The sequence below is a fragment of the Pogona vitticeps genome, chromosome 3 (genome assembly GCF_051106095.1).
Source record: "Pogona vitticeps strain Pit_001003342236 chromosome 3, PviZW2.1, whole genome shotgun sequence".
NCBI lineage: Eukaryota > Metazoa > Chordata > Lepidosauria > Squamata > Agamidae > Pogona > Pogona vitticeps.
In genome coordinates, this window is record NC_135785.1 from 11,069,790 (window position 1) to 11,089,869 (window position 20,080).

Consider the following 20,080-nt stretch of genomic DNA (forward strand, 5'->3'; position numbering starts at 1 on the left):
AATATCTCACTTACTTTGAAAGCACAATTAGGGTTGCTATAAGTCAGTTCCGATTTAATGGCACAGAACACTCAGATTACTTAAATTTCCCGATGTGATGAATGTGCTTGTGTAAGAAAGCAGCTACCATGTTCTCTAGACTCATGAAGAGAGTATGGCTCAACAAAAAGCTGACGACACATACCAAGATCCAGGTCTATAGAGCCCGTGCCCCGAGCACACTCCCATACTGCAGCAAGTCCCAGACCCCCCGCGCATGGCAAGAGAGAAAGCCGAACACATTCCATATGCGTTGTCTCCGACACACCCCTGGCATCACCTGGTAGGACAAAGCTCCAAATAGTGCAGTCCCAGAACGAGTTGGAATTGTTAGCATGCACACATCACTGAAACAGCGACATCCACAGTGGCCTGGGCATGTCGTGAGGATGCCTGACTCTCGGATTCCAAAAGATCTCCTGTATGGAGAAGCAGCGCAGGGAAAGCGCCCCAGAGGGAGACCACAGCCACAACACAAGGTGTCAGTGAAGCTACCAACATGAATTTGACCCAACTCCGGGAGGCAGTGGAAGACAGGAGGGCCTGGTGTGCTCTGGTCCATGGGTTCATGAAGAGTCAGACACGACTTAATGACTAAACAAACAAATGGGTAGTACATACTACACATCTATGCTCTCCTCTTCTTCCTTGCCCCACCAGAGACTTGTTTTTGGATGCAGCAATTCTAAACACTGATGCTGTGTTTCATCTAAATATACAAGCTACTTCAGACAATAAGTTCTTCTCCTTACACTTATTTTACCATTTCCCTTTCTTTGAATAATCAGCTGTAACAACCTGTACTTATCATTTCCCATTATGTGACCAAAGTATTCCAATTTATTTAATTTTATGTGTTTTATTATTTTTTGGTCTTCATTCTTGCTTTAGCAATTCTTTATTGGTCAATGATCACCCTCTTGATTCAAATTTCTTAACATCCCATGATAAATTCATATTTTCAATGCTTCTATATTTTTATAGTAATCTGTGTTAAAGACCACAATTGTAATGCCATACAGTAAAACCAACAGTACAAAGTACCTGATGATACACATTCTCTAAGACAGTTTTAAGGGGAGTTGTGTGCTAAATTCTTCACTTTAAAAGGCCTGCTCCAGGTCATCTCTTACTCTGATTTTTATTGTGTAGCGATAAGCCTACCTTCCATTTAGCCAAATCTCAAGTTTGAATAAATATACCCCACATTTTCATTCTAGATCTTTAATTACATTTTTTTTACTGCTTCTTGTTTACTGATTGCCATGAACATTGTTTTCTTAACATAGGCCAAAATCCTATTGCCAATGTAGCTCATATGGTACTTTTGGTAGCAAATTGTTGTAAGGTACAAAGTCAGTGTAAACTTTATTTGTTGAACACTGAATTGCACAATTTGGAATGCAACAGATAATGTCTAAACTAAGGGCTTGTCTACATAGGTTCAATTGAAGTAGGCTGGGGCAGACTAAATCAGGTTCCATGAGGTTAGAGAGAGGTCCAGTATGTTATCTGATGTGAACCTTGCATCCAAATGGCATATGTACATCTATTTGGCTGGCAAAAGGAAGGAAGGAAGGAAAGAAGGAAGGAAGGAAATCTCTGTCCTTGTCCTCTCTTGTCTCCTCCCACTTCTGGGAGGAAGATTTCAATTATTTTTTTCTAAATGACACAGCATATTAACACAGTCCTAATTGTTTTTTTTAAAAAAAAATTTTCTTCCTTCATGAAAGAGCAGAGGAAGGAGGTGTTTAATTTCCCTATTTAATTTTCCAATCTCCCAATATAATTAAGTGATTAAGATGTCTGTCTAATTCACTAATGATATGGGGATATTGAAACCTGCTGGGTTTCAATATTAAAGCAGAAAAGAGAGGTTACTTACCTGTAACTGTTGTTCTTCTAGTGGTACTCTGTGAATCCACACGAATGGGTTAAACTGCCTCTGCGCAGGACTCTTAGGAATATTCTAGAGCTGTAGTGGTCACAAAATGAGAAGGCTGATAGTTTAGATGATTATAAGTAAATAAGAAAGCAATTCGTTTTAGAGAGAGAGCAAAGAAGTCAGTCATACACAGAGATGTACACCAGCGGAGTCCTCCTGCCTGTCCACCTTGGTAATGCCCCCAGGAGGGCTCCCTTTTATTGACCTTACAGATTGTTGATAGTACTGTATACAGATGGGATAATTGTTACATAATACCAGTTAGGATTGGCAAAAGAAAGGCTTTGAAGTTAGCTCTCTATCTCTATATGAAAGAGGAAGAATGGGCAGCCGCTCCTCCCCTCAGAAGTAGCTGAATCATATCCAGGAGAGTATGCTCTGCATCTGCAGAATCAGATAACAGCTTAGCAACCTCGGGGAGGGCCCCTCCACAATGTTTCCCTGTATCATGCATGCTCCACCTACCAGTACCTCAGTTCCAAATATCCGCCACTGCAATGGCTCTGAAAATTAAATGCCAAAAGATGTTGTGACAGACAGCAGGGAGGTAGGGGGGATGTGTGGATTCACGGAGTACCACTAGAAGAGCAACGGTTGCAGGTAAGTAACCTCTCTTTCTTCTTCGTGGTCTCTGTGAATGCACACGAATGGGTGACTAGCAAGCTCACTTACTGGAAGGAGAGCTGTCATGGCAAAACTGAAGTCAGAACAGCTCTTCCGAAACTTCCTTCTTTCTTTGTTCAGACATCCAGTCTATAATGCGTAGCAAAGGTCAGTGGTGTGGACCAAGTCGCTGATTTACAGATGTCAGAGAGTTCTATGCCATGCAGCCATGCAGTGGAAGTAGCCATGGCTCTTGTGGAATGCGCCTTGATCACCTCTGGTGGAGTCTTGCCAACCAGGTCATAGGCTAAAGCAATGGCAGAAACCAACCATCTGGAAATGGATTGGGAAGAAGCTGGATGTCCTTTTTCAAGGACCATGAAAGCAGATGAATAGTCTTGGAGATTTAGATCTTGAAACATAGTCTTTAGATCTTAAAACATAAAAGGCTAGAGCCCAACGAACATCGAGGGAGAGGAGCATGCACTCAACATCTGATGAAGGTTAGGAAACAACGTTGGGAGAATTAAAGGTTGATTAACATGAAACTCTGAAATCACTTTAGGAAAGAATGAAACATCAGGATAGAGAACAGCTTTCTCTGGGTAGAACTGAATATAAGGCTCATCAGCCCATAGTGTAGCTAGTTCACTTGCCCTTTGTGCAGACGTGACAGCCACCAAGAACAAAGTCTTTAAGGACAGCAATTCCAAAGAAGAAGTAGCCATTGGCTCAAATGGAGGACCTTCAGGACAATCTGAAGGGACCATTGAGGAGTTGGAGGTTGAACAGGAGGACGAATGTTCTGTAGACCTCAAAGGAATCTCTTAACAGTAGGGTAAGAAAACAAATGAGAAGCTTCTGAACCCACTGGTTGATAAGATACGATGGCTGAAATATAAACCTTGAGTGTGGAATGTGCCAAAACCAAATCAAACAAATGGAGCAAGAAGGTAAGGAGAGTCCTCAGAGAAACAGGAACTATAACAAAGCCTCTGAGCACAGCAAATCTGGTAAAGGCAGACCATTTATGGGAATATAACAATTTGGTTGATAGTTTTCTGGCGCTGTCGACTACTTCTTTTATGATGGGAGAATCCTCCACAATGTGAGATGCAGAGACTCGGCATCGGGGTGACAGTTATTGCCTCCGTCCTGAGTCAGGAGAGTTAGTTGGGGAGGCAATGTCAGGTACTCAACTGCGATGCACTTGAGGGTGGTGAACCATGGTCGCCAAGGCCACCATGGTGCCACTAGGATGGCATCTGCTCTCAACTGTTGAATTTTGATTATTGTTTGTTGAATCAGTGGGATGGGTGGGAAAAGGTAGCACAGCATCCCACTGCACCGTAAAGGTGTCTCCTAAGGATCTCATGCCTTTGCCCGCTTGGGAACAATAAAGTTCACATTTCGCATTGGATTGTGTGGCAAAGATGTTGCAGATGTGATTGAACACTGAGTTGTGGAGGACCCATTTGTGCATCTAGGTAGTCAGATTGTCATACATTACTGCTTTGACTGGATATTTAGTACTGTTTCTGTTTTCCTTTTTTGTATTTTCAGTTTCTCAGAGTGGTATTTAAAAATGTATGCTTATTGTTCTTAATTTTAATATTGCCTTTTAATGATGTAAGATGCCTCTTTACTCATTGTTTTTAACTTTAAATATTATCTTTTAATTATGGTCACCACCATTGCATGCTCATTGTTTTCAACTTCAGATATTGTCTTTCAATGTTGTAAGTCGCCTTGAGTCCTTTTCAAGGAGAAAGGTGGGGTATAAATAAATAAATAAATAAATAAATAAATAAATAAATAAATAAATAAATAAATAAATAAATAAATAAGGTTCACACTGAACAACAAAGTCAAGGACCTCTGAATTTGTTGCTACCCTTTGCAGGGAGGGAAAGGGAGAATACACTGCTCCCAATGCACAATCACATTGAACTCCTAGATGTCTCCATGTTCCATGAACAGTTTTCACTTTGGCCACATTGTGACAAAACAAAATTTGTACATGACTAGAAAGTCAAGCTGACTGTATGTATCCAGAAACTTAATCTAGAGTTTTAAAAAAGACTTGGGAGTAGTTGAGGGAATTTATTTATTTGGGAATATCTACTCTTTTTTTCTGACCTCCATTGACTGCCTCATACTACAACTCCCACCAAAATTTAGTGATGTGATGCAGCAATGAAAAAATAAGCACACTTATTTGTTTTGTTGTTGTTGTTGTTATTTAATGCATGTAACTGCACACACATTGATTTAAAGGATAATCACTCTCTCGGAAGTTTCCTGGAAACATGATTCTCCTTTGGAACGAACTTTTAGATCACTATGCACTTTGTTTTAAATATGGGTAGTTGCCACTGCTCCTGTAACAAATGCAGCCATGAAGGCAATACGTTTTGGGAAGGGCAAAAGTGACTACCAAGGCCTGCCAGAGTTACACACTCTTGTCCAAAAATCATATAGTGTCAATAGTTGCAGGGTTGGGGAAGCATATTGGGAGAGTACAGAATGCTCCGTTCTCCATTCCTGATGTTCCAGTTGGATTCAGGTAAAGGAGAGACAATGAAGACAATGTTGCAAATATATGGTGGTTACTAGAACATACCACTGAATTTCAGAAGAAAATCAGTCTGTACTTTAAAACAAAGACTTTGGCTGTGGTTTCTTCATGAGAATCTATGGAAATTTCTAAAATAAATAGTGCACCTCAACACTTGATTATCCCAATGTGTGACCCATACTCTGTACTAGAAGCTATTGTTAGAACAGAACATGTAGAAACAGAATGGTTCACCATAAGTACAGGTGTTAGACAACAGTGGATTTAATCTCCCTGTCTGTGCGATCTATATACAGAAACATCATAAGGAATGCTGGATCAGATTCAAATGAAGGAGGGGTGAAAATTGGTGGGAGAAATATCTATAATCTAAAAAATGCAGTTCTACTATATTACTGCCAGAAAGCAGCAATGACTTGAAATCACTCCTAATAAGGGTAGAAGAAAGTGGAAAAGTATAAAAATTATAACTACAGAAGAACTATATAACGTTAATGTGACAACGAAGAAACCAATTGTTAAAGTTTTCTGTATTTTGGTTCAATCATCATTCCAAATGAAGACTGATAGAAACTAGAAAAAGTCCTTAACCGGAAGAATACGTTGCTGGCGACCAAGGTGAAGATTATTTGCCTTTGGCAACATTCTATCTTAATTTATCTCATGACCTAGATTTTGCTATTTCTTATTACAGTACATTTGTCATACTATCCTGTGCCTTGGTAGTTTTATTAATGCCGTGTCTACTCACTTTGGTTGGTTTATTCATTTACACAGTATTGTCATTTTATTTGAGTCTGTTTTTAATTTCAGATATCATCAGGTGTTCGCCCTTTTTAGTTAATGATTTTGATTTATTAGGCGTGATGATGGTATCTTACTTCTGATTATTTTTTTAAGCTTGCTTCATATTATATGAATCGCCCTGAACAGTGATCTCACTAAGTGGGGCGGTATATAAGTTAAAACAAGCAAACAAACAGATATGAAATCTGGAAAGACCTTTAAACTCTTTCACTACCCCAGAGCTGGGCAGAAAGAAAGCAAAAGGAAAACGGCCATGGAGCGTTATAAGGAAAGATATTACACAACATTAAATATGTCCCTTACACTGTATAGACATGAGTCAGTTGTGAAAGTGCCGCCACCTTCATAAGTGCATCTGATAGGGGGGGGGCACAGGACAAAGCCTTTTCTATGCCTGCTCCCAGACTTTGGAACTCCCTCCCACTGGAGGCCTGACTGGCCCCCTGTTTGCTCTCCTTCCACAAGCAGGCAAAGACCTTTCTCTTCAGGCAAGCCTTCCCTCAGTAAACCATCTACCTGTGTGTGTGATTTTTAGATACAGTACACTGTTATGCATTAGTCCTTTGACTGGATTTTTAGTACAACTTGTGTCTTTCATTTTTGTGTTTTCCATTTCTCAAGAGTGGCATTTTTAACTCTTTTTCTATACTTACTGATCTTTTGCCTTAGTAGCTGCTGCCTATTAATGATGTAAGAGGCTTTTTATTCATTGTTCGTAGTGTTAAATAATGTATTTTCAAGGATGTTGACCACTATTGCATACTCTTTTGTTTTCAGCTTCAAATATTATCTTTCATTGTTTGTAAGCCGCCTGAGGTCCTTTTCAAGGAGAAAGGCTGGGTAGAAATATTTTAAATAAATAAATACAACGAAAAACACTCAGATCCGTTTGCCTGTCTTATCAGAGACCCGAAGGTAACACAGAACTTGAAACCGGCCGTATTAACAGCTCCCACCTTATGGTTTGTGTTTTTCTGAAGTAAAAAAAAAAAAGGCTCCCCTCACGCTGAGGGGAACTCGTTTTCAAGGCTCGCGCGCGACCGCGCCAATTCTAACCCCCGCCTCCCCGGTGGGAGGGAAAGGCCTGCCTGTTTTACGACAGCCGCGCGGCCTATCTCTGCTTTATGGCAGGGTTCCTGAGGAGCGGGAAGGGCGAGCGGGGGAAACCGGGTGGGCGCCGAGGCGAGCCCCGGTCCGGAGCGCCTTGACCGTCCGCCATCCCGCAAGCCCTCCGCCCTTCCCGCCTCGGCGGAGGCCCGCAGCAGCCATGGTGAGTGGAGATGAGAAGCGGCTGCCCTTGGCCTTCCTTCCTTTCTTCTTCTTCTCTCTCTGTCCTTTTTTTGTTCAGAGGGCGGCAGAATATGGGTCGGGGTGGTGAGGAGAGAAAGGTCGCCCCGTTCCCTTTGCGGTCCCCCGTTTGCTCTTGAAAGAAGCTTTTTGTGTCTCGTCGAGGAGAAGGGGATCGCGACCCTCTTGCATTTCACGCCTTCCGACCTCTTTCTCTCCACGGAGTCATTTCCATAAGCTGTATAAGTATGTATATAATTTTTGGGACACTGTAGGTAAAAATCAGCAGAGTGAGATATATTATACAACTCACGTTTTAAAAACATGACCACTTGTTTAAGCTTTTTTATTATTATTATATGTTTAGCCATATCTACGTTTACACATTCCGTAAGCCACTTTTAGGTCCCTGTATTAAGAGAAAAGCAGGCAATAAATAGTGTAAATACATTGGAAAACATAGTGGCAGTTGCTAAAACATTCTTCTCACTAAGGTTGCAGCGGTTACACACACCTGGTGAGTAAATCCCACTGAACGGAGTGGGATTTAGTTGTAAACAAACACGCCGAGTAACCGTCGGCCTAAATGATCTAGGTTGTGTAAACGAGGTTTACTTTGGTGTAAGGTTGTGAGGCTGGCACGGTGCCTGTTCGCTAGTCTCATCTTTTTAAATTATATATATATAGGTAAAAATAAGCAGAATAAGATTATATATATATATGAGAGACTAGCGAAAGGCACCATGCCAGCCTCACAACCTTACACGAAGTAAACCTCGTTATGTGTTATGGCCTTTGCACCTAGATCATTTAGGCCGACGGTTACTCGGCGTGTTTGTTTACAACTAAATCCCACTCTGTTCAGTGGGATTTACTCGCCAGGTGTGTGTAACCGCTGCAACCTTAGTGAGAAGAATGTTTTAGCAACTGCCACTATGTTTTCCAATGTATTTACACTATTTATTGCCTGCTTTTCTCTTAATACAGGGACCTAAAAGTGGCTTACAGAATGTGTAAACATAGATATGGCTAAACATATAATAAAAAAGTAAGCTTAAACATGTGGTCATGTTTTTAAAACATGAGTTGTAATACTTTTAAAACAGTTTGAACTCATGGTCCTAAAAAAGTGCAGCGTGGTCCATTATAAGCCCCTCCCTGAGCTGGCTGTACAGTTTTCAAAAATCCTGCCAAGAAAAAGGTCATTGCCTGCTAGCCTAATGATAGCCGGGATTGTCACCCAAGGAACGGAGTTCTACAGCCTAGGAGCAGCCAGGCAAAAAGCTCGTTTCACATCCCTACCAGGCACACCTAGGAGGATTGCAGGAAAGAATGAAAAGAGCCTCCACTAAGCACCTCAGAAGCTGAGTACTGTATGTTTATATAGGAAGATGCTGTCCTTCAGATAGCCCGGATTGAAGCCACTTGTGATTTTATATGTCAAACAAGCACTTTAAATGGTGCCCAGGCAGGAACAGACCAACAATAGCCAATGAAATGGTTATTAAAAGGACATTTTTTCCCTCCCTGTAATCAACTCTGGTCACAGCATCTTGGACTTTCTGAAATTTCCAATTGCTTTCCAAACCAGCCCCAAACAGAGCATGCTATAGTACTCAACTGGGATGTAATTAAGGCATGTGCCACCATAGGTAAGTCTGCTATTTAAAGGAATGGGTGTAGCTGAAGTCGGAGCATTGTTACATTTAAGAGGACACACAAACTGTGACCACCAGTTCTCAAGTGGCTAATCCCATCTGTCACTGGGGTAATCCTTGTCTCTGATCTGTCTTTCAGTTGATCAGGAGCACCTCTTTCTTGTCTGAATTAAGCTTCACTATGTTTGCCCTTATTCATCTTGTTGCTATCACTAGATTATGATTTAGAACTGAGACACTTCCCTTAGATTTCAAAGGGAGGGAGAGAACAAAATGGGTTTGTCATCAGCATACTGGTGGTACTAAACCTCAATACTCCAGACAGTTTCTCCAAGCGGTTTCATAGATAGATGTAAAGTAGTTTAGGGGACAGAACAGAACCATGAGAGACCCTACAAGCCAGTGGTCTTGGTACCATCTTCTGAGCTTACCTTCCAGGTAGGACTGGCAGCACCATACAAAAGTGCCATCCCAGATAGTGTCTTAACAGTGGTTTCAAAAATCACTGTGAGGCCTAGCAGAACCAACAGGGATATTGTCCACCTGTCCAGTTTGTAGCAAAGTGAACAAAGCTGTCTCTGTCCCATAATCAGGGTAGAAGTCATCATATTGAAGTGAATCTAAGTAATCGGTCTCTTCCAAGAACTCCTGAAGATCTCCATTGCAAAAGCACACTCCACTACCTTGCCCAAGAATGCAGTGTTGGATAATCATAGAATCATGAAGTTGGATGGGGCCTATAAGGCGATTGAGTAAGGCCCCTGTTCAGTACAGGAATACAAGTATAATGTCCAATAGCTGGCCAGAACAGTGTGGTTCAGTGGTTCTGTTTCAGTAGAGGTCTCACCTCTGCTTCTTTTAGGTAGGCTGGAACCCTGTTTCAAAGCAGAGACTGTCACTGTTTCCCTTAGCTCTGCCAATTTTATGAGCTAGAATGGACAAGAATCCAGCATGTGTAGTGGCTGTCATATCTCCAGGGAAACCATATTCTCAGGCTGCACAAACTGATTCATATTGAATCGAACAAGCAGGAGCCAAAAATGCCCATGGGACTTATGTCAAATAAAGTTTCCAGAAGTCATTAGGAAACCACACAGACCCATAAGCTATTTTACTTGGTCCTATCTTTCAAAAGTTCACGTTTCCAGAAAGTCTAAAACTTTATTAGGTAGTCATCTCCAGGTAGCAGAACTTCAGAGAGTTTTTCCGCACCCAGATTTATTCTACCTGAGCTGGATTTTTCTGCACAAGTTAGCAGCTGCCTCTAATCTTTTTCACCCTCAAATCTTTTCAAATATGCCTATTTGCTTGGAGCTTTAGTCTGAACCCCCCCACACACATACACAAATCTTTGTAATATTTCCTATCTACATTAAAGTTCCCAAAGCATTCAGCATGGTCAACAGCCAAGGACTCCAGAGATTCTAGACAAACAACATTTGATAGCCGAGACTTGAGAATCACTATCATGAACACATACCCTCTAAAATAAGAATGTGGGAAGTACTCTATTTTGAAGTGATTGAGTGCTCTCTAGAATTGAGACAGTTTTGATGAAAAGCAGAATGTTATAGTTTCAAAAACAGCTGCTAATTGCTTTCTGGTTCCCAGAAGTTTTCGTGGAAGTTCCACTTGAAACTATAATATCAGTTAGTATAACTCAGTTTAAATGTTTGTAATTCCTTCTCCTATTTAATTTTAAGACTTCAACTATGCAGACTATGATTTTAACTTTCCTCCCTCACTTTTTATGCTGTTCTCTTTTACCTGCTTTTTAATACTTGTAGCTTGATGAAGGAATCTGGAGATCTCTAAAGATTGTAACCTTAGGGTGGGCCTAATAAAAGTATAATCTCTGATTTTTAATTGATCATTAGTCATACTTGGTAAAGGGAATCTTTTTATTCACAAGCATTTTCTGTTTTGGTGCCAGATTTTGAGATGGTTGAAAGAAGGACAAAGGGATAGCCATGTAATTTTCAACCTAACTATACTAAAACCGGTTTCCAGTGTGATGTAGTGGACAAGAGTAATGAACTAGGACTCAGGATACCTTGGTTAGATTCCCCAGTTCTTCCATGGAAACACATTGGGAGGTGGGGTAGGACTGGTAAACCACTCCTTGGATACCTCACTTACCTTGAAAACCGTATTGGGGTTGCTATAAGTCATTTCTGTACTAAAAACACATATTTAAAAGAATTTCATAAAGACTAGGTTGGCTTTTGACAAGAATTTTTTCTGTGAGCTGCAAACATTGGTTTGGTCACAACTGTAAATAGAGAGAGATTAGATTTTGTCTGAGCTGGAAAGGCACTTGTTGTGTATCTAAACATTCAGTCACATATGTCTTAATCTGACAAAACGTACTGTCCTAACCTTGGAGTTTTTGATTTCATGTGCATCATCTACAAAATGGTACTGTTTGAATGTATAGTATAATTACATCTGACTATATATAGGGCATTTGTATTCATATCCCTGGGGTCTCCCCCCCCCCAGCTGACAGGCCCACTTACTGCTTATGGCGCATGAGGGCGGCATTATTCTTGTCACACCAATCCAGGAAGCAGCCTCACTGATGCTTCCCCGCCTCCTTGCACAACGAACCACTCCACAGCTGAGCAGGGAGACTTGGCATCCTGTCACCTTTCTGAAGTGGTCAGCTGTGCGGGGAGGCAGGGAAGTGCTGGCCAGGCTGCTTACCAGATTGGCACAATGAGAACAACGCTGGCTGTGCATGCTGCTTGGCGATTAATAAGTGGACCTGATGGTTGGGGGGGGAAGGGTCCAGTTTTCCCAGGTACCTGTGGTGCCAATATATTCATATTCATATCCCCAGGGATATGAATACAGATATCCTGTGTCTACCTCTAACCATCAACAAAAGACAGAATAATTTATAAAAACACGTGCCATACATACTGAGTTGAAATAATGGGAAATGCGTAGAAATCCACTTCTGAGTCGGCTATGCCCAGAAAACACTGAAAATGACCACCATAAATTGGTATCAATTTTATGTCACATCATTATTATTGTTATAGCATGCCGTCAAGTCAGTTCTGATTTATATCAACCCCTTCAAGGGTTTTCTAGGTAGAGATTATACAGAAGTGGCTTGCCATTCCCTTCTTCTGGGGGTGCCCTGGAAATGTTTAGCTTGCCCAGGGCCTTACAGGCTAGCTCTCCTTCCAGGAGGCTAAGTGGGGAGCCAAACTCCCAGCCTCTGGCTCCACAGCCAGATACTAAATCAATGGGCTATCCAGCTGTTATTCTAGTACATATTGAAAATCTAAAGATGAATTAAGTTTTTGTTGCATTTTTTTTTTTTTTTTACTGGGAGGGAGAATCTTCCCCTGTAATAACTATTTTTTTCAATAATTTGAGGCAATCCTAAGAAATAGTTTACCATAATTCACACTTATGTTTAGGAAACAGAAGTATTAAGAGAGATTTATTCATGGTCACATAATAAACCTGATGTCCGGTACTCAATTGTGTTTAGACAGTAGATTGAAGTGAAATTAAGTATTGGAATATAATAATATCTAGAGTGTTAAAGGGAATTCTGAGCAGAGTTTTCCCTTCTTTGTGATTTTGTATGTATTCCTGTACAAATTAGATAAATTGGTGGGATTGTGTCTCGCAGATTATATTAGTCAGTAGACCAGATACTGCTGGAGGAACAATTTCTGCATCCTCAGTTTGCCCCCAGATGTTTAAAGGACACTTTGACGCAGATGAGGGCTTTCGCAAGGGAGGCCAGCAAGGGGTAATCCTTTTTTTGTGAGCAGGCATCTTTCTAACATCAGGACACTTATGCCTTATGTGGGATTCACCTGTCAGTATGGAGAAAGATCTAAAATTTGAATGGTTACAAATATGTTTTCTGTCCTTGTAAACTTGAAAATAAAAGTGCCTTCATCTTTCAGTAATTGGACCAATCTGTGGTGCACATTTTCTTTTCCAACCTAAATTCTAGGACTGTTGACAGTGTGTTTGTGTGTGGTTTTCAAATGCAAGAGACTGGGCTAAAAGCTGTCAATTAAGGTACTCTGCATTGTGTGAGCAATCTGCATCCCATCCATTTTATGGTACTTGGGACTGATGTTATATCTCAAACCACCCAGTATTATCTATACTTACTGTACTAAAATTACTACTTTTTCATTTTGTGGTGTTGTTTGTTTCTTTTCTTTCACCTCCCCCTTTTTAGGCTAGTACTATGATAGCAGTTGGTTTGACAATAGCTGCTGCGGGATATGCAGGTTTGTATTTGGAGTGTATGTTTTATTTTTGAGTGCTTTGAATAGCATTATTATAATATAAACTAAAGAGAACCTGCTAGTTTTCAAGGGCTAATCTGGATGAGTAAAAAGGCAGTGCCAAATCCTTATATTTTAATGTCATTTTGGTAGCTATTCACTTTTTTGCACAAAAATGTCAACTACAGTGGTGCCTCGGTTGACGACGATAATCCGTTCCATTTAAATCGCTGTTAAGCAAAATCGTCTTCAAGCAAAATTGAAAAACCTATTGAAACGCATTGAAAACCGTTCAATGTGTTCCAATGGGCGAAATACCTCATCATGCAGTGAAGATCCTCCATAGAGTGGCCATTTTCCGGTGCCTGTATAGCAAGGAATCCATCCTAAAAACAGTGGGGAGCCATTTTGTGACCCACCGATCAGCTGTTTGGAAATCATCGTAATGCGAAGAATCAGTTCCCGAAGCAGGGAACCGATCGTTGTGAAGCGAATTTTCCCCATAGGAACATCGTTTTGCGATTGCAAAAAACCCATCGTAAAGCGGATTCGTCGTTTAATGAGGTCATTGTTAAGCAAGGCACCACTGTACTAAATTATTTGTTTCATTTCCTGCCTCATTCTTTTCTAATAAAAAAATCATTTCATTATTTATTATATGTTAACAGACCCAAGATCACTCAAATTAAAACAATGTAACAATAAAAATCATTATTAAAACATGCCCATATTTAGAAAAAGTCAGTTGGATTAAAAGTCTTTTTTAATGATATCTTAATTTTCAAACACAGTACTAAAAGCAAAACAAATAGATTTTTTTTAAAAAAAAACTTAAAAACAAACATGACAAAACAAGCAAATTCATATAGGTTGGAATCAAGTTATTGGCAGAGTTTCAGTATTTAACTTTTTTCAATCTACCTTGCTATTTCCATCTCATTCTTGAAGTGGCTTTGGTTTTTATTTAGAAATTGAAGACAAACAAAATTTAAACTGGTAACCCTAAATCAGTATGTCTCAAAACTGTTTGAACTTGGGCCTCCTCTGGTTTCTCTCAGCTCAGTGCATTCATGGGCCTTTAAGGCAGTAGGGAAAAAAAAACCCTTGGGAACTCTTTATGTTTAATAGCTGCTCACAGCTTAACACTAGATATTAGTGATCAGAAAGTTCTAAGGACAAAATATACATGGTCAAAATGTAAAACAATTGCTATGCATTGTAGTTTGATTGATTCATATTAGACTTTTCAGATGTGTGCATTGAGTTCCTGAATTTTGAGTAGTCCCCATCTTTTCTCAGTACTGCACAGAGGTAGGCAGGCATCTCTGCTCTAGGACTGTAAGAATTGCATTCAGATCTGTTCCTCATATGTCATCAGTAACGCTACAACCTTTCTAAGAAAATGCATAGAAGGGGAAGCAAAAAAAGCAGGCTGTCTGTAGACAGTATTATCACTGCTCCCTCTTTAGCCTGTTGCATCAATCTGGAAGCACTGCATGTCATTTATTCTCTCCTGAGCATGCAGTGCTGGCCAGCTGCACCAGATGACTGCAGTTCTTGCTTAAGTACCTGAATCCAAATTGCTCCATTTTTCTTTGAGGTCGTTATATGCTGAAAGCAATAAAACAGATGGAACCACAAGTAAAGCAGGCGTTGCAGTCTTTGCCAAAAAATGTGAGTATTTTACTGAGTTTTCTTGTGCCAATAGTAGGGGTTCTTTTTGTTAAGTTTCCCTGCCTTTTCCCATTATGTGTCAGTCTGTAGGACTGTGAACATTTATTTTTCAACAACATTTATTTTATTTACTTATTTGTCTTCTTCATAGGCCACCTGTCACCCAATAAAAGGACTCAAGGTGGATCATAATGTTAAAAAACATAGAATTACAGAAGGAGGTATACATTAAAGACAATTAAACCAAAGAACCTAACTGAATAATTGAATAAATTATTGAATTTATTAAATAATTAAATAAACATTGAATCATTAAACACAGGTAAAATGTTAAAAACTATCTTAACTAAAAATGACATTCAGGGACTCAAGTCATGATTGTTAAAAGCCTGCCTGAAAAGGTGGGTCTTCAGCTGTCAGTGGAAGGATAAGGGGCGGGGGGGTGGGGGTGTTAGCCCGACCTCCCAAAGGGAGCAGTCCATAACCTGGGAGAAGCCGTGCCTGCGCTGGCAATGGGTCCAAGAGGATGGCCTCATCCGATGATCTTAAGTGCCAAGAAGGCATTTAAGAGAAGATACCGTCCTTCAGGTAGCCTGGACCCAATTTCTCTTTAATTTATTATTTATTTACCCTGCCTTTCTCCTTAAAAGGGCCCAAGGTGGCTTACAGTAGTTAAAAGGCAAGGTTTAAAAGTTTTAAACAGTAAGTAAACAAATATTTTAAAAGGAACTAAATAAGTATTATATTAAAAAAGGGTTAATTAAATTAAATTCAAAACTAATATAAAACATAAACAAGCAGAAAAGCATTAAGCAATAAATAATAAATAATTCATACCCCGCCTAGAGTAGACTTCAGTCTAGATGGGTGGGGTATAAATCAAATAAATAAATAAATATTCTCAAATAAGTATCAAGTTGTGAAATTAACTTGAAGAACTTGTGAAGCAGGTAGTAAGTTCCATCTTTCCATGACTCGTTCAATGAATTTAGCTTCTTGGCCTTCTCGCTAAGATCAAGTGTAGTAGCTGGGCCCAATTTATTTATCACAAACTTCACTCTTAGCAGTTTTAAGATACGCAAATGAGATGCACCCACTTGGTTGCTTGGCTTTCTAGAGATGTTTTGTCCTTGGACCTGGAAGGAAGAGCTGTGTTGCCTAGACTGAGGTGTGGGGAAAGGCATTGTTTCATTTATATTTGAGCTCAAGGTGGTGTACATAGCTCTTCTTATACCTACAATAGCCCTGTGAGGTAGATCGGGCTGAGACTGCCATGGTCACCCAATGAATTTCATGGTCTGAACCTAGGTTTCCTGAGCCCATAATCTATAAACATAGCGGTTCCCACTCCAATTAAGGAGAAGAAATTGTAGTCACCTTTCAGTCTACCCAGCTCCAGTATGGTTTCTGATTATTTTGTTTATCCCTGCAGATTTCACTGAATGATTTTATTTAAATACCTGTGTGTCTTATTTCAGACCTTTAGTGGCTATTACAGAGGAGGATTTGAATCCAAAATGACCAGGCGGGAAGCTGCTTTAATATTAGGAGTAAGGTAAAAAAAATCCTAAGTAACAACCTGTTTTTCAAAGATTGAGGGGACACACACTTCATAGAGACTTTCTTTCTGTATTACTATCGTTGGTGTATTAAATGTAGGTACAGTGGGGTCTTGACTTGAGAACTTAATCCGTATTGGAAGGCGGTTCTCAAGTCAAAAAGTTCTCAGGTCAAATCTGCATTTCCCATAGGAATGCATTGAAAACCATTTGATCCGTATCTGCTCTTTTCCGTCCATAGAAACTAATGGGAAGCTGCTATTCCGCCTTCGACCACTAGAGGGGGATATTTTGTTTATTTTTTCCTTAGGTCAAGAAAGGTTCAGGGAAGGCAGGGAAAATACAGTCCAGGCAGTACAAGTACCAGGCAGTCTGAAGACTGTCTCCCAATCCACTCTCTAAACGCAGGGAGGAGTGAGGAAGCAGACAGGCACCCTTTCCACTGGCCAACAGTTAACTGAAAGTTCAAATTTTGCACTTTCCCTGCCTCCCACATGGTTTTTTTTCAGTTCTTAACTCAAATCTAAGTATGTAAGTCAAGTCAATATTTTCCTATGAGAGTGGTTCTTAAGTCAAAATGTTCTTAACTCAAGCCGTTCTTAAGTCAAGACCCCACTGTATCGTATAGTGAACAGAATCTGTGAACAGATCTGTGTAACTTTATAGCTTTATTTATTTATTTATTTATTTATTTATTTATTGGACTTATATACCGCCCCATAGCACTACAAGCACTCTCCGGGCAGTTTACAATTTTTAATTATACAGGCTACACATTGCCCCCCCAGCAAGCTGGGTACTCATTAGTAGATTAAATGTGCTTTTTCTGTAGTGCTGTCTCTGAAATGAATGGGTTATAACTCAGAGCAGACAACAACTGCCAGAAGTATTATAGCAATACTGTTGAAGACAGGTGGAGTCAAAACTGAGCAGTAAATCAGCTCTCCCCCACCCCATGAGCTTGATTTTTTTTTAACACTGCCCTCTATCAAACTCTCAGGCAGACAGGTGGAGGAGAGGTGAAGATATTTGTGAAGAACTGGCAATTTACTGTATGAGCAAGGATCAACCATGAGGCCAGCAGAAGATAACAAATGCTTCTGTCAATCTATACATATTGTAGTAGCATAATTAGTTACAATAGGCTATTTCTGTGTTTCTGTGAGTTTTTCAGTAGTATTGTGTATCTCTCAAATACCTCTTGGTTATTGTTGGCAGATGTTGAATAATTTCCCCTTTGGTGGCTGTGTTTTGATGTCTGACATTAGTTTAAGGTGACAAGGGGAAGAGGAATATTTTCTTTTCATCCATAAAGAAAGCAAAGTCCTGACAGATAGAACTATCTCCAAGTTCCTTGTGTTCCATATAGTTTTTTTAAGATGGAATTGATTTATTTTTTTAAAACTTAGTCCTACAGCTAATAAAGGAAAAATCAGAGAAGCTCATAGAAGAATCATGCTTTTGAATCACCCTGATAAAGGTAAATAATTTCAGAAGAATAGTTTTTTTAAAAACAAATGTATTGATATTTTCTTTGATCTAGAATTACGCAGCGGGGGCCAGGTCAGCCTTTAGAAACAGGTGTGACTAGGTTTGACTTCTGTGCCTTAGTCATCATCCTTTTTTCTTTGAAGGTTTTTTACAGGTGCAGGGTTGAAGGGAAAATGTCACATTTTCAGATATTTCCAAAGGTCCACCTTTTATTTTCAGTAATATTGTTACATTATCAAGAACCTTCACCATAAGTTCTTTCTTAAATAACATTCTCTGACAGAATGAAATGTTTTATAATTTGGAATGTTATTCCTGCATCTAACAATCTAAAGTATATTTTATTTTCATAGTTGTTTGACCAAGATGTATGGCACAGATGCCAAAAGAATGACACAGAACTGTATGTATACAATATGACATAATTTTCTTCTTTACTAGGTGGGTCACCCTACATTGCAGCCAAAATAAATGAAGCGAAAGACTTGCTGGAAGGTCAAGCAAAATGAAAACACAACCGCTGATCAGTAATCTCCTGGTGGTGGGGACCCAAAGACATTGACAAAAGATGAAGCTATGATATGGGCCATGGAGGAACTTCATGTTCCACTGTAGGTCGTCTGTCTCCTTTGCTTATCATCAGGAATGATACAGTGGGGAAAAGAATAATGATGGTGGGGCCTGGGCATTTACAGACTTCCAAAAATATTGGGCCTGTTCAATTAGTCAGATGCTAGTGTCTGAAGTTCATGCTGCTATAATTTAGGATCTCAGAAGTGGCAAGTAATGCCAATATCTATGACTAGGTTTTAAAAATCTGTTTGATATCACGTGGTGTGTTGAATATTTTTTACCAGGTAAAGAGGAAAAGGTTGCATAACGTGTCTTAATATGGAACATCGATCTAAAGGTTGCATAACGTGTCTTAATATGGAACATCGATCTAATGCACTGCAACACAAACGACACACAGCTTTTCTAAAATGTTCATTGTTTCTGAACAATAAAATTTTTAGTATTTCGCCTGAATGAACTTTAGTTCAGTGTTACAAAATATCTGCTTTGGATAAAGTATTTACTTTCCCATCATCCCTTTAAACTAGCCTCAAGGTTGAAGACTGAGTTGGCAATTTCTAGCATTCTCTTATAGCAATCAAGTGTGCTGGGTGTCAAGTGAGTGTGTATTTTCTACATCAACAAAAGCACTCCTTTACAACTGAATACCTGGTGCTCTCATGAGCTGTACTTTTAAACACCATTTTGACAAATACCAAAGAGAAAGGATCAGGAATAAAGCAGCTGTAATAAAAAATATGAAATAATAAATGTTACCTTTCAAGCATTCTCTTTAAATCCAAGTCCGGTATCTATTACACTGTATTCACTCAGGTTCCATGAAGAAATACAAATAAGTATTTTGTATATGCATACAAAATTCTCATAATTAAGTCTGGTTTTCCTTCTCTAAAATGTTATTTTCATGCATATCACGAGTTGAATCTGTTACAAGACTGCATGGATTAATTTTTAAACAGCAAAAAGTTCCCTAGTGGTAATCAAGCAAGTGACTTACCTGATTTGAAGAGAACTGTAGTTTTTTAGCTTTCACAGTAGAAGATATTTAATGATTGTTTTAGTGTGCTTTTCTTTAAGGTATATTTTACTCATATTTAACTTAAGAATTATTACAAAGAAAACGAAGAAATAAAATAGGACATACTTCCCTGTAAGTTTAGCAACCATGTAAACTTGCAGTTTGGAAGACAGAAGAAAAAAGGATTGAGGGAGCTGTTGCTATTATGTGCCATCAAAGTGCATCTGACCTATGTTGTTTAGTCGTTAAGTCGTGTCTGACTCTTCGTGACCCCATGGACCAGAGCACACCAGGCCCTCCTGTCTTCCATTGCCTCCCAGAGTTGGGTCATATTCATGTTGGTAGCTTTGATGATACTATAGCGATCCTAATAAGATTTTCAAGGTACGTGAGATATTTAAGGAGTGTTTTTAACAGTGTCATCTCTGGTGAGTTTCCATGGCCAAGTGGAGACTGAGCCCAGGCCTCCTGAATGCTAGTCTGCCACTGTACCACACTTTTGATAGGGAAAAGGAAACCATCAAAACATAGGATTTACATTCTTGATGCAAAGCTCAATAGCTACTCCTTATCCAAT

The 20,080-nt window shown here is 39.6% G+C and overlaps 2 protein-coding genes across 3 annotated transcripts in view; one reads left to right on the top strand and one right to left on the bottom strand.

Annotated features, from left to right (window-relative positions):
* LOC144587767 (uncharacterized) overlaps positions 1–2,674 on the bottom strand; it is a 570,285-nt gene extending 567,611 nt beyond the window's left edge. Inside the window, exons 1-2 of the mRNA XM_078389015.1 lie at positions 2,657–2,674; positions 1,925–2,008 (exon numbers count right to left, since the gene is read on the bottom strand). Of these exons, the coding sequence (XP_078245141.1) occupies positions 1,925–2,008; positions 2,657–2,674 (102 nt within the window). The remainder of the gene's footprint in view (positions 1–1,924; positions 2,009–2,656) is intronic.
* A 4,377-nt stretch (positions 2,675–7,051) lies between these two features.
* On the top strand, positions 7,052–18,938 carry DNAJC19 (DnaJ heat shock protein family (Hsp40) member C19). Of its 2 annotated transcripts, XM_020809468.3 has the most exons (6): positions 7,054–7,242; positions 13,137–13,188; positions 14,786–14,859; positions 16,338–16,414; positions 17,828–17,898; positions 18,351–18,938. In XM_020809468.3, exons 1-6 carry the CDS (start codon positions 7,240–7,242, stop codon positions 18,416–18,418), a joined length of 345 nt encoding a protein of 114 aa, XP_020665127.2. In that variant the 5' UTR covers positions 7,054–7,239; the 3' UTR covers positions 18,419–18,938. The 2 variants fall into 2 exon arrangements, with proteins under 2 accessions (XP_020665128.2, XP_020665127.2); XM_020809469.3 differs by lacking the exon at positions 13,137–13,188 and having other exon boundaries at positions 7,052–7,242.
* Positions 18,939–20,080: the final 1,142 nt, after the last annotated feature.